The sequence below is a fragment of the Coturnix japonica genome, chromosome 7 (assembly GCF_001577835.2).
Source record: "Coturnix japonica isolate 7356 chromosome 7, Coturnix japonica 2.1, whole genome shotgun sequence".
In the NCBI taxonomy this organism is placed as follows: Eukaryota; Metazoa; Chordata; class Aves; order Galliformes; family Phasianidae; genus Coturnix; species Coturnix japonica.
In genome coordinates this window covers 8,158,447-8,172,271 of record NC_029522.1, presented here as the reverse complement: position 1 = coordinate 8,172,271, position 13,825 = coordinate 8,158,447, and the positions used below count along the sequence as shown (strand labels likewise).

Sequence of the window (13,825 nt, the reverse complement as noted above, 5' to 3'; positions counted from 1 at the left end):
CTGCAAAGGACACAGAGCATGAATGCCAATGATTTAAATGCAGCCTTGTAATACCAATCAGAGTATTATTTTATTATGTCGATGGCTTTGCAACTGCCAGTGAAAGATGGATCTTCAGGCTCTGTCCAGATGTACTTTACATTTAATTGAGGGAGACTGATACAAAGCTATTCTTTTGTCCCTTTAGAGCCTGCTAATCAAAAAAAGAGAGGGAGGAGGGGGGAAAGGAAGTGATTCATTGGGATACTTCAGCAAGTTTGCAGTTTAATTGGGTAAAATAGAATTACCCTCCCCCTAAAAAAAAAAAAAAAAAGCAAAAAGCATCCTTTGGATTTCCATCCAATTCTGGCATTAATAGAAACATCTGCTTCATGTGAAACGTGTCACAGCCGTGATATACGCTCTCCAGTTTCACTTGCAGGTAAAAATAAAACATCTGCTATTGCAATCAAGTCTGCAGGTATTGGTCCAAACAAGCAAAAGTTTAGGTACTTAAGGGGATTTAATTGAAACCTGTGGAGAAGTAGTTACAACTGCTCAGGGGGATGAAGCATCTGGCAGGTAGGCTGTATGAAACATCACCAGGGGCTGAATTATCATTTTTTGCTGTATTACAAACTCCCCTCTGAGCCTTGTAGATTTAACCTGTCCTTTTCTAAGGTAGGACATGCTCCAGGCTTGGCTCCAGGACAAGAAATATGGAAGCGAATCACATCCTACCTCTGAAAGCCAGCTCTGGGTTTCCCATCACCCCTTGGTCTCCCCAAGGAGGCCCCGTGCAGGTTGCAGGATGGAAATACAGAGCTACCGCTCAGAAAATGACTTTTTCAATAAAGCCAAGCAGGCAGCGAGCCTGGTTCTTTCTCTTGGTCAGAGCTGGGAGCTTAAGATTGCTGAAAACACTGACCTCAGTGTCCCCAGAAGGGACAGAGGAGCACTCTGCATACTGCTACACATCACCTCTCCGGGAGTGAGAGATGAATGCTGCAGCCAGGGGGAAAGCAAGCTTTTCATCTCACTTGTTTAATGCAATCTCACTTCAGCCACCCTACTAACCTTTGTTTGAGGCAATGGGGAGCACTAACGCCCTGCCAGAGTGATCACATGGCTCATATGTGTTAATTGGAACTGCATGGGCTTCAGCTGAGCTTCATTTAAGAATGCTTTAAAATATTAGTAACTCAAGGTGTACACAATACAACACTAAACAAATCCAGGGCCGAGGAGTCAAAGAGGGCCTTCATAATTGGTTGTGTGGATTGTGTGATGGATTCAAATCAATTCTGTAGTTGGAGATGTGTATAAGAGACAGCAACTCAAATCTCTGTCCCAGCTTTGCACTGCTGGTGAGAGCATGGCACTTCTCAAGCCTGATCCTTGCTTGGCTTCTGCCTTGCAGTGAGTGGCCACCAAGGGCAGCCAAGGAAACTGTCCTGTGGGGCCAAATCAAACAACCATTCTCTCAGCACTGATCACTACTGTAATTATTGAGAGTCTGATAGGACTTCTTTGTCTTTTCATGAGAACCACAATGATGGTTTTGCTCTGGCATTGGAACAACAAGCATGTTTGTAGGTCAGATGAAAGGCAACCAGGTCAACATCGCTCCAGGAGCCAGCAAAGCACAGGATGGGACCCTGGCTTGCCCTCTGATCCTCAGCTTTCTTACACTGCTGCTGCTTTGTCAAACAGGCTGTAAGGATTTGGGGGTTTTTACAAGCCGAGAAAAATGTAAGCTCCTGCACTTCATAGTGGAATAGTATTTTTTTTCTGTTTGTGTGAGTTGGTGGAGGAAGAAAAATGGTTGTTAGATGGCAACAGCACATAGCATGATTTTACTCCCTCTTTTTTTGCAGACAACAGCTGTGATCTTGCATAGCTATAACAAAATATCTACAGCATATTAGAGGGGAGTGCAACAGAGAAAAGGAGCAGTGGGGAATGACAGAAACGAATTTGCCAGAATTATTATTCCACAACAGTATTTAAATAAAAAAAATCACTCTAATTAATTTAGTTGTTCAGGGAGAGGGAGGAAATAAGGAAGATGGCACTGAAATAGTAAGAACAACATTAGTATGGGACACGGCCAACACTAACTTACTGTTGGCTTTGCTCCTCACGCAGCTTGCATACGCAGTGCTGGTAATGAGGGAGGATGAGCAGCCCTGCAGTGCTGGGGACAGCCTCTTTAGGGGCCACATCATCCAAAATGAGCCCCCCCCAGATCTGTGGGGCTCGGGGGGAGCCACAGGAGGCCCTGGGTCACCCCAAAGGGGTATTGTTTTTAGGAGAACACCAGTCCTGTGTCAGAGTACAATCCTCTGAGTACAATGGCACCTGAAAGCCAGTATGTGGCAAAATGGGAGGATGGAGCAGTGGCCACATGCAGCCCAGGATGAAGAAAAGCTGTGGCTGATGCTTGCAGCCCAGGGAGCAAAACTTGAAGCCTCTCCATTGTGCTGGGTTCCAGGGATGCAGCTCCCACTTCATTTCTGACTGCTGGTTTAAAAGGCTTTTGGAAATGGGTCATCACCAGGAAGAGCAATTCTGAAGGCTTTGTGCAGGGAAATAAGAGAAATCAGTGGTGGTGCTCCCCCAGCTTTTAAGGCCCAAAGCAACAATCTGATCATCCACCCCAGCCTCCAGTTTAACACAGGCTCCTGAATGCCAAGCAGTGGCTCTGTCACTAAAACAAGCATTTGGATAGAAAGGAAACATCTTTTAGAAAGAGATGAGCTCTTCTCTGACTCGGAAGAAAGCAAGGAGTGCACCTTCAGGGCATGAAGGAGGATTTATGGTACCACACACAAGAAAAAATCCAAGTGAAGACAGGGTAATAATTGAGGCTTTTACCTCCATTAGCAGGTCAAGGTGAACTCCCAGCCCCTCCACTATGTCTGTCCTAGTTGCCAGCTGAGGGGTTTCACACAGCCCTGGGCTTTATTGTGCAGCTGTGGTTTCACAGCCAGAGCAAAACGGAGGGGTGTGCAGTGCAGGATGGCACGCTTCCTCCTTATCCACACCTGGTGGTTTATTCCTGTGCAAAACAGCCATGTACTGAAGTTAAAACGATACCAAGAAGACTGAAATCCAATTAAAGCAGATCCCTCAGGGCTGCACATCCAATTAGCAGAGCATCTTTAATTACACCCGTGGTGTTTCATCGACCTACGCAGAGAGGACCTTGAGCGCAGAGCTGCTGTCTGCCTGGTGACCCATATCCATGAGGACTGCTGAAGATTTCTAGGCAGCAATGACTGGTGGTGCTTTAGTATAAACCAGTGCTTGTCATTTAAAAGTATGGAGAAACCAGGAGCCAGAGCAGGCAGGTCTAGCGATACCCAGATTAAGATGTAGTTAAACAGAACCTCTTCCTAGCACCTTACTGAAGTCTGTTCTTTAATTGAAGAAAATAATACCTTTGCAGAGTTGCTCCCTTTACAAACATTGCTCCCAACAGAGAGGTTTCTCCTGAACCAGCAGGACCCAGCAGTGGGAGGCCGTGCTTTTTTGCCCAGATGCTCCATGAACCACAGCAGGCACCAGCCTGTGCTTCCCAGGGAGCCCCTCTTTGCTGGGTGGCTGCAGTGGGAGCTGGAAAGCTGCAGCAGATCCCTCACTTGAGCTGGGTACCCTAACCCCAAAGGATTGCCTCATCTATCCTTTGCCAGCCATAGAAGCAGGGCAAAGGAAAAACAAGGACAACATTTTCAGCATTTTAGTAGCAATTTTCTCTAACAGGTGATAGCTGGAAAGCAATTGAGGTTCAAGTGATTCTGAAAGAGAACAGATTTTCACCGTCCACAGGGCAGAGGGTTTTCCTTCTTGCATGGACTGAATGTTCCCTGCTTCCAGGAACCTGGAGACTGAAGCATTTGAGTTCATTTTGTTGAGAAAACTGATTTAAAAAAAAAAGGAGTGCATATTTTCAATCCAAATCTTAAGAGATACCAGAAACACAAGAATACCTCTGTGTGTTTCTCAGCTCTCTCTGGCATCTCTGCATGAAGAACGGGAATCCAAAATGCCTTTTCACTCTTGTTCTGGAGCATAACACCAGCAAACAGACAGACCCAGCTGAGAGCTGGCAGGGCAGGCTCAGAGCTTTAGCCCCAAAGCTGTCCAAGTCAATAGTCAGGCTGCCCTGGATTGCAATGGGCTGCAGGACCTCTTCCTGTTCCCTAGTAATTCCTCTCTAAAATCCTGTCAAAGAGCCCACAAAGCTTCTCTTTGCCAGTTGTGCACACCGTATGTTAAAACCTTGTGGATCTCACTTCAATGCAAAATGATGTCAGATTGCACCAAATCATGCTATCCTGCACAATACTGACAGGTGCCCAGAAGCAGGTGTTTCACATGCCTTCACATGCTCCTTCTCAAGTGTTTCTTTAAATATCTCCAGGTCAGTAAGATGAGCAAAATGGGAGACCTTGAGCTTAATCAGATTAACAGTTACCATCCACTGCCTTAAAGCAGGCTGCCGTGCTGCTGAATTGCTTCTGCTTCAGGATCTGGGGAAATCAGAGCTGCACCTGAGCAACCCGACAAACAAGGGCAGCTCGAGGCTCCCTGGGAGGGAGGAGGAGACCAATAGCTGGGGCTGACTTCTTTATTCACTTCTTTATTAGCCCTCAGAACCTCCCTAGGAATTATGAAAGCTTCCCCAGGGAGCGTAGCAGTGTGAAGAGAGCATTTGCTCACAGAGCGATGCCTTGTGCTGCAATAACACTCTGCAAATGTGCTGGAGTTGCTGCACCCGTTCCCTCCCTCTCCTGGGCAGCCAGGCTGTGCTCCTTTAACCTGCTCTCCACGTCTTCGGCATTTGAGAATCCTCATTATAGACTCAGCAAGCAACTTCTGTGTTCTTTTTTTTTTTAACCCAGAAACAGCTCTTTGCCACGCATGGGTGGATGGCAAAGGCAAAGCTGGTAGGCTTGTTACAAAGCCCTTGGTTGTCAGTCAGAGGTTTGCTGGTTTAAAAGCAGCCTCCTCCTCGTGGCTGGGCTATAAACTGGGATTTGCAAAAAATGTGGCAGGATTGGGGAATACCATGGGGTTGCAGCAATGAACACATTCAGGGAGGTTTGGGGATGCACATTAGCCTGTGTACACATACCTATCATAGGGCAGTGGAGGCAGCACGGCCGAGGATGCCATTTCAGACAGAGCTCATATTGCAGTGATGGCAGGAATCCCAGGTGCCGAAAGGACATAACTGCCAGAGAACAGAGAAATGTAATTACTGGACGAGCCGATGGGGCGACAGCCCTGACCCGTGAGACAACAAACCCACACAGCTCCTGCAGAGCCTGATGGTAGGGATTTTTTTTCCACGGTGAATATCCTACACAGGGTAATTGCCTTGCCTGAAATCAGCTGGTGAGAACAATACACCACTGCTTCTCACGTTAGGTTCAATGGCAGGAACCGGTGTCATCCTGGGGTTGCTATATCTCTGTACTGCTCATTGGCCTCATCCAGATGAATGGAAGCTGCTGTGTTTCATTCTCCCACCATCCCCCCCCTTGCTGTTTATGAGTTCTGGCTAAAGTAAGAGCTTGGACCATATTACAGAGCATGCTGTCCTGCATGGTTACAGGAAATATCTTACAAACCAGGTAGAAGCACGGCTGTGCACCTGGGGCTACAGATGTGCAAAAGCCTGTGGTCATGCAGGGAAGATTTTGGGGGGAGAACTGTTTTGTAAGCTGCAGCTCAAAGCTGGACACGCTGTAAATAGGGATCATTAATCAGCCACTCAGCAGCAAGTGGCTGCTGTTAGTTATTGTAACAGCATAAATCACTGGGAGCTGTTACCGTTTTAATTTGGGTTTAGTAGAGATTACTAAGGAAAAAAGTAACCCTTCCCTGTTTAAAACATACATACCCACGGCTGCAAGCACACAGATGCACACTGGGGCGTTTGCTCCTTGGTTTTCCCAGGGAAGCTTTGAACCCAGAGCTTTCCCATGGTTCAGGCTGGGCACAATACGGGACTTGCAGTCACCCATGAACTTGGTGCCTGGGGGAAAAGAAAGGTGTTTTGAGCCTGGGACAGCCAGGATTACAGGGATGGAGCTTTGCCCCTGTCGTCAAGTTCCCACCTTGAAGCTTGGAAGCAACCTTCAGCCTCCAAAAAAAGTCTTCAAGGAGAGGAAAGGGTTTGTGTTAAAAAGCCACGGCACATTTCCGTCCAAACATGCCCAGTGCCCACAGCCCCAGCAACGTCTCATCTTGATGAAACCAAGCCCTGATCGATGTCGCAGAGCAGACAGCAGCCAAAAGGCGAATTTAAAAGTGAGAGCTTCAAAGGGATGCTCGGCTGTACGTCTTCAAAAGAAGATGTGCAGGGGAAAAGGGAATTAAATCCTGACAAAGGTGCCCTCACAGAAAGGAAACGCTTCTGTGCTCTCTGTACTTGGGGGAAAAAAAAAGGGATACAGCGCATCGCCTCAAGAGAACAAGGCTTACAGCGGCATGAGTGGTGCCCACGGTGCTTTCTCACAGGGTGGGATGGGTGTGCAGGGTCTGATGACAGCTGGCAGCTCACGGCCCCATTATCCTTCAGCACAGTGGTACCCGATGTTGGGTTAGTCCCAAGCAGGAATCAGGTGCTGCTGATATTTGGGAAATGGACATCTGGATATTTTTACTTCAACTAAAAGGGAAAGAAAAGGAATGTTATGTCTTGGGGTGGCCCAAACATTTCCAGCAGGCTTCATGCTGCAAGGATATGTTTGAAAAGATCGTCATCAATCAGATGTAAAGAGAATGAAGGTGATGCTGCATCCACACCTCGGCTCCCCCATGTCCATCACCATTAATTGCCTCTGTCATTTTTAACCCATGTTTTGTGTGTGCCTGATGAATGGGCATCCAGCCAGGGAGAACTTCACCAAGCATTAAACCAGGGCTGAGGCTTGTGTTAATTATAATTGGGCTATTTATAATAACACTAATATAATCATGATAGTGTAACAGGACTAATTAGAGTGGGCCTAGTAATAAGAGGGGTCACAGTACAGCAGCCCTGGCACATTAGGAAATCTGAAGCCAACTTCTTCAAAGGTTTCCCTGCACTTTCATCCTGCTCAAAGGTAATCCAGCATCTGAAAGGTGCTGCAGAGCTCTGCCTTTTCCCGAGCACCCAGGCTTGCAGCGAGCCAACCATATGTCTGACTCTGCCTGCTAGCAGATTGCACCAAATATTTTCCTTTCTCATTGTGGCTGAGCAAACAAACACCATCTGTGGGACTCGTCGAGGGAAATCCCGGCCCCCTGCACACCAACAGGATGGGACACCAACTCTGCACAACCACCATGTGGCTGTTGGTGCCTGCCCTGGACCTCTGCTCCAACCTGTGACAAATTAGGACCTTGCCTTTTGGGATCAGATGCCAAGTCATATATAACTGAAATGCTGGATCCCTTCAGAGGAGGCTGTTTAGCACTGAGCCAGGCTGTGGGACAGCATTTCAGTTTTGGTGGGTGCACGAAGGCAGGAAGGCATGTTTTTTTGCTCCACCTACAGCTATTTCTTGATTTGTTAGATGTGCCCATCCTGACAGGGGCTTTGGGCAATGTGTAGCATGTCTCTACCCTCCCTAACCAGTCTGATGGTACTTTTTGCAGCCCGGGGGTCCGGGTGTGTGGCTGATGGAGTGCAGTGTGTTCCCTTCTCAAACCTCAATGCCTTTGGGAATAGAACTCCTAGGGGAGGGGGTTTCTCCCTCCCACTTACTTTGCTTTCCATTTGAAACTCCTGTTTTCTTACCCTACAGAGGGTGAGGAGAGGAAAAACCAGGTGGGTAAATCTCAATATCACAAAATCCCTTGCAGTTTTGACCGAGGTGGGGATAGAGCCAACGGACCCACGCGCAAATAGCCCATCACCATGAGGACTTTGTGACTCACCCTTCTGCAGCACCAGCTCCACAGCACCTGCTCCAGCCAGCTCTGGGTTTAGCAATTCACATGGCGAGAGCAGAACTGATGAACCACAGGCGGCTGCTGCCTTTAATTAAAAATGCCATGTCTAACACCAGCAGATGTTCCTGCTGTTGAGCCTCGACTAATAATTTAACACTGTGTAATGCAATGCTGACTGTGCTGCTTAGTCTGAAAGCCTAATAGACTTTGTGGTGTTTTATTTTTTTAATTATTATTGCTATTTCCTTCTGGGGATCAAATCCCTCAGTATTCCAACTGTTAACACTCGCTCCTCTGACAGCCCTTACCAGTTGCCGCACCAAGTGATTTCCACAGCTCAATGTCTTTCAAGTCCACGCTGCCACACAGGAGGTCTAGAATCAAGCTCATGGGGCTTCCAGCTTCCAACAACCACCCCAAGGGCGGCCTGGCAAGTGAGCTGAGCTCAGTCTGTGAAGGCTTTGATTCAGACATCTGAAGGAAGAGGGAATTCACAGTGCAAAGCTGCTTCTCCTGGAACGCTCTTTCAATCTTCTGTTTTGACTCGCCGCCATGCAATGAGTCACATAGCAGTGGTCCACTTACTGAGGAGGGTCAGGGTAATTTTGCTACCACACGACATCACACCAATGCTGAAACCACTCCACAAGCTTTCTGTCATGCAGCAAATTCCTTCTCAAGCATGGGAGCCTTACAATGCCTGAAATGGCTTTCCTCATGCTTTAAATACCACATAAACCAAATTTAGCAATATATTTCTCACCCCCCTCCTGTTTTCTGCATCGTTTTTTCTTGCTCCTGACCGTCCAATTGCTTACAGTAATTCACTGCAGTGGAAGACGTTTCTTAGATTTCCAAGAGCGCCCACTCCTTAACCTTTATAAAACTAGGACGAATGAATCACTGGTGACTTTTACATCTTTCTCGAACAAGTATTTGTTGGAGGCTGGCTGCCCAGGGCAATACTTTGCCTTAGTTAAGCTTAGTTGTAAATGCTCACACAATGTCTCAGCACAAACCGTGTTCAACACGAGTGGATTTACCGAGTTTATCCTTGTTTCCCACAGCTTCCACCAGCCAAACCTGCTCAATCCGCATCGCTTTGGTGATGAAGTTCCCTCACACAACATCCCATTAGCACCGAGATTTATGGCAGCGCCGCTCGCTCACCAGCGGAGCATCTCGACGCGAAATGTCAGTAAAGCCCATAATGTAAAGCAGCAGTGGCAGAAGCGGTATCTTTTATTTAGCCAGGACTATTTCTGCTTGAAAGTGATAAATTCCCTCTGGAGCCGCTTTATGTGCTCCAGTAATTACAGCGTGCAGGGAGGCGGCGCATTCCCCACACAGCATCCCGCTGTGAGGTGGGGCGTTACCACAGACCGACAGGCCGCCATGACGCTCCGCCCCGGCCTCAAGGCGGGCTCCCCGCTTGGCGGCTGCGCAGTGTAACCGAGCGGGTAATTCGGAGTGTCGGCAGCGATGCGTGAGGTGCTGCGGGGCCGCTCGGGAAACAGGCCGGAGCCCGGCGGACATTCCGGCTCCACCGCCCCCATGGCGAGGTGCTGGGCACACACCCGAGCCGCGCTGGAGGGGCTGGAGAGGGCGCTGAGCTGCTCTCGCTGGTAATGGCGCCTCTTCTCATCCCCCCCCCCCCCCCTTCTTTCTTCCCTCGGGGCCGCCGCGTTTCCCCTAACGCTTTGTTTCCTTCCTCTGCCCGCAGTGCTGGTGTGTTGCGGGAGCCCGTGTCCCTGGGGGGCTGCGAGCACGTCTTCTGCCTGTAAGTAGCTCTAATGGTGGCACAGGCCTCTCCGCGCTGGGCCTTGTGCGGCCTGCTCTGGAGGGACCTGCATAGTGAGCTCCCGCCCAGCCCTAGTGTTTTCTGAGTTTATCCTAACATCTAATTCCTGCTCTTCTAGTTTAAAGCCATCCCCTCGTGTCCTATTGCTTTTAGATTGTTGTATAGGTGGTAACTATACGGATGTTAACAAGGATGGTAACAAATGTACAGAAGGTATAAGCAAGAGAGGAACTCACCAGTGGTGATGCCTTTGCTGAGGAAGCTGGGGCGGTCTTCACTGACAAGCAGTCTCCAAGAGATGCTGCCTCAGTGGTGGTCAGCCCTTAAATGAGGTCTAGAGGATGTGGAGTCAAGCTCCTGCCCTTCCAGGAACACAGCTGAATTACTCTCACCTGTGCTCTCACAGCTGACTTAACACTTGCCTCAGCTGATTAATCAGAGGTTCAGGCTGTGATTACCGATTTCCCATACAGTGCTACAGATACAGGCTGAACTAATATGTTATCAATAGCTGGCAGGAATTTGGATACATATCCATTACATTCCTGAGACTATTAGCATGCAGTCCCTCCCCCCTTGTGCGTGCATAGTGAGTCGTGGGGGTGGTTGTGGGATGAAGGCTCATCGTCTTAAGGTTCAAAGTCCAGCTGTCATCTCCTATCCCAAATACGTCACTTGCTGCTGAGTTATTTGTGCTTTCTGTAAACCAAGAAACTCAGCAAACTCTCAGTCTATTGTACACAGTCCTTTTGTTGCTGTGGCATCCACGTGCTGCAGTAAAGTTCCACCTTAGGATGGAGGAACCCAGGTCTCAGTCTTATGAGTTCTCTGACCAGTTCTCAAAAATCATTAAGCTGTTCTCACAACCCTGGGTAACACTGTCCAGGTTCACTGAGTCTCTTCTCCCTCTATTAGGGCTTTCCTATTCAAAGGCAAATAACCTTAGGCTTCCTTTGGCCAAACCAGGCAGAAGAGACATCCTTCAAACCCAGAAGGTAAACACCACCTTGGTTAATAAAGTGCATGGACTTGCCACCACTGAGTGTATCCGTTCAAGGATTCTATTACTTGCCCTCAAGTCTTGTACCATACTAAAGCACTTGCTATCCAAAAATTTGGGTAAATTGGAGTTTTGTACTTGGATTCCCATTCAATTAGGAATTCGAACTCCAAAACATTATCTATTTTTTATCCTTCTACAGTCACATATCCTTGAAGGGCACTGCTTTGTCCTGACTGGGTGAGCTCTTGCTTTTAACTTCTATTTAGGGCTTCATTTTTGGCCCTGATGCCCACACCCCTAAGTGTGTCTTAATTGAGATTGCTGTGACTCCTGGGGGTACAACATTGTTTTTCCCAGTTTGTGTTAAAGCCAGACTTACAATTTTTAATCAGTCAATATTGTTTGACTCTTAGCTCCAGTTTTATTAAATTTCTTGCCAGGGTAACCTGACAGGTACAAGAATTTCTGTATTCCTACTTGTTTTCTTAGCTTATATTTAATTAATCCCAAAAGTAAGCCTTTTCTTGTTGGGCAGTAGCACCTACTACTGTTACAAAACCATCTATGGGTAGTAAGAAGCTCCCATATCCATCAGAAAATGAACTACTTTATCCTGCTTCCTTAGCTGCAGTTTCATCGGTGTATCTGCTAGGGTTAACTTCCCAAGTTCTCATTGTTCAGTTCTGCAATCAGAGGCAATTCCTTCTCACTCAGCTCCTTTCCCTTTGCTGTTTACAGCAGCAGTCTCTGACCTTGGTTCTCTCTCCCACTCTGAGAGTTCTGCTTGCAAGGGAACGGTGTGTGTGTGGGGGGTTGCTCTCATGCCAGCACAGATAAACTCACTTTCTCTTTAACCCTTTTTCCTCTGTAAATGCTTCCTCTATTTCTATGCTCAGATACACTTCCACATTCCCTCAAGTACACTTCCATATATCATTAACAACTATGCTTATACAGTCAAAACAATTTGTCCCATTCCCTTCAAAACCCACAAATCAAACAACACAGTTCATCAGTTTCCATAAACACCCTCAATACCGTATAACTTTCTCTTAGCAATCCGTATTGCTTGGTTATAAACACTGTGCCACAGAACCAGCACTGATTGAACCACCTCCCTCACACACTCCTCGCAAGCAGTACATAGTATTACATAAATGGGTTGACACTCATTCCCTGAATGGAACGGACATCCCTCTATGGGTTCATTGTCCCCATTCATAAATTCATACAAAACGTAAAGACAGACAGTCAGACAATAATAATCATTACACTCCACACTTGCCCTGCAGCTATGCTGCATCTCAATCACATGCACTCGCAAATCACAACGCCGGCTTAATTGAAATCTGAATTCAAGATGATATTTTGAATGTTTTGATAACAATAATTTAAAAACACAGTACCAAATACGTACAACAGATCACAGAATCATAGAATCACATCTAGTCCAACTGTCTTCCCTTTACCATACCTACAGAACACCACTAAACCATATCTCCTAGCTCCCTATCCAGGCACTTCTTGAACACTGCCAGTGATGGCGACTCCACCACCTCCCTGGGCAGCCATTCCAGTGGCCTCACACAGGGCCTCAATGCTGAGCATCTTTGTGCTGTGAGAAGACCGATTAGTGCAAAACACAAACACCTAGCAGCAGCTTCTACATTCCTGTCTTGATATTATCTGAAGGCATGGATACTTGAGTGATGTTTAAGGGAAAGATGCCAGTGCAGTTCTGCAAATAGTTCTCATAATTAAATTGGTAGTTGTTATGCTTCTGGTACTGTTAGCTGCTACACTACTAGATTTGGGCCATATCATAGAATCACAGAATGACCTGTGTTGAAAAGGACCGCAATGCTCATCCAGCTCCAACCCCCTGCTATGCGTAGGGTCGCCAACCACCAGACCAGGCTGCCCAGAGCCACATCCAGCCTGGCCTTGAATGCCTGCAGGGATGGGGCATCCACAGCCTCCTTGGTGAATGTGTTGCATTCACCAATAACCAACTGATGGCAGTAGCAAAAGTCATAAGGTTCTCTCATTGGACTAATGAATGAAAGATTTAAAGCTTGTATCACAATAAGTATTGGTATATATGGTATTACTAAGAAGCTACAAATGTTAAATGACCTTTATTTAATGAACTGGTTTTTCCTCCATGTTATCTCTTTGTTGTTATCTAGAGACAAACAGCGACGGAACTTCAGCACACCTTGAAAATTTGGATCAAATTGTGGCTGTAGGAATCACGTGATAGCCATGACAGCATCCTGGCAAGGCTTAGCTTGCTTAATTATGGCTTGTCATCTTGCCATGATAAATATGTCCTCTCCTGTGCTTGTGACTAGCTTGCATTTGCTTCACAATAGTAGTTTGTCAGTGTTAAGGGAAAAGATTCTCTGTGAGCTTTTGGCTCTGAAAAGGCTACGTGCAAGTACAACAGATAACTTACACTGGGTAATAGATTTTTACTTTTGACTTTCAGATCTTGCGTGGACGACTACATTGGCAAAGGGTGTCCAGTGTGTCATGTGCCAGCCTGGGTGCAAGATGTGCAGGTAAACCGTCAACTGGATGACATGGTCCAGCTCTGCAGCAAACTGCGGCATCTCCTGGGTTCAGGCACCTCAGGTAAGAGCAAATCCGGCCCTCTGACAGCCACTGAATCCAGACCGCAGTGTTTCATCCTTTGTACTTTATAGACAATGAGCAGTGCAGCTCTGTTTAAGATTCTGAAAAGCTGTTACAAACCATGTTTGGAAAACTTGATGTGAGGAGAGCTGTCTGTATGGATTGCTTGTTCTTCAAATCTGTTTTACGAAGAAATCTGCATGAGCGGGTTATCCATAATTCATTAGAATCTGTCTTTCAAAATTAGATGAAAGTAGGATATATTCCCAAGTCTTGTGGCAGTTAGTTGAGCACACCAGGGGCACAAGATGTTGTATCTTGTGCTCCTAAAGGAAAACAAATGTGTAATATCTCACAGTACACACTTCCTTAGGAGGGTCCATTAAAGGATAAAAACGTATCATCATGCCCCTCAGTGATTTACATGGTATCCCAGTAATTTTCAGTTTGGG

At 46.9% G+C, this 13,825-nt stretch overlaps 1 protein-coding gene and 1 long non-coding RNA gene across 4 annotated transcripts in view; one reads left to right on the top strand and one right to left on the bottom strand.

Annotated features, from left to right (window-relative positions):
- Positions 1–1,871: 1,871 nt before the first annotated feature.
- On the bottom strand, positions 1,872–9,164 carry LOC107316480. Of its 2 annotated transcripts, XR_001556382.2 has the most exons (5): positions 7,918–9,164; positions 6,475–6,661; positions 5,891–6,025; positions 5,120–5,218; positions 1,872–5,014 (listed from the first exon to the last, which is right to left on the bottom strand). It is a non-coding gene; the product is annotated as an uncharacterized LOC107316480 (long non-coding RNA). The 2 variants fall into 2 exon arrangements; XR_001556380.2 differs by having other exon boundaries at positions 1,872–5,218.
- Positions 9,165–9,313: 149 nt separating this feature from the next.
- The window catches only part of BARD1 (BRCA1 associated RING domain 1), a 38,782-nt gene continuing 34,270 nt past the window's right edge, over positions 9,314–13,825 (top strand). For both annotated transcript variants that reach the window (XM_015867994.2, XM_015867992.2), the window contains exons 1-3: positions 9,314–9,557; positions 9,656–9,712; positions 13,228–13,373. In XM_015867994.2, coding sequence (XP_015723480.1) covers positions 9,415–9,557; positions 9,656–9,712; positions 13,228–13,373 — 346 coding nt within the window. In that variant the 5' untranslated portion in view covers positions 9,314–9,414. The remainder of the gene's footprint in view (positions 9,558–9,655; positions 9,713–13,227; positions 13,374–13,825) is intronic.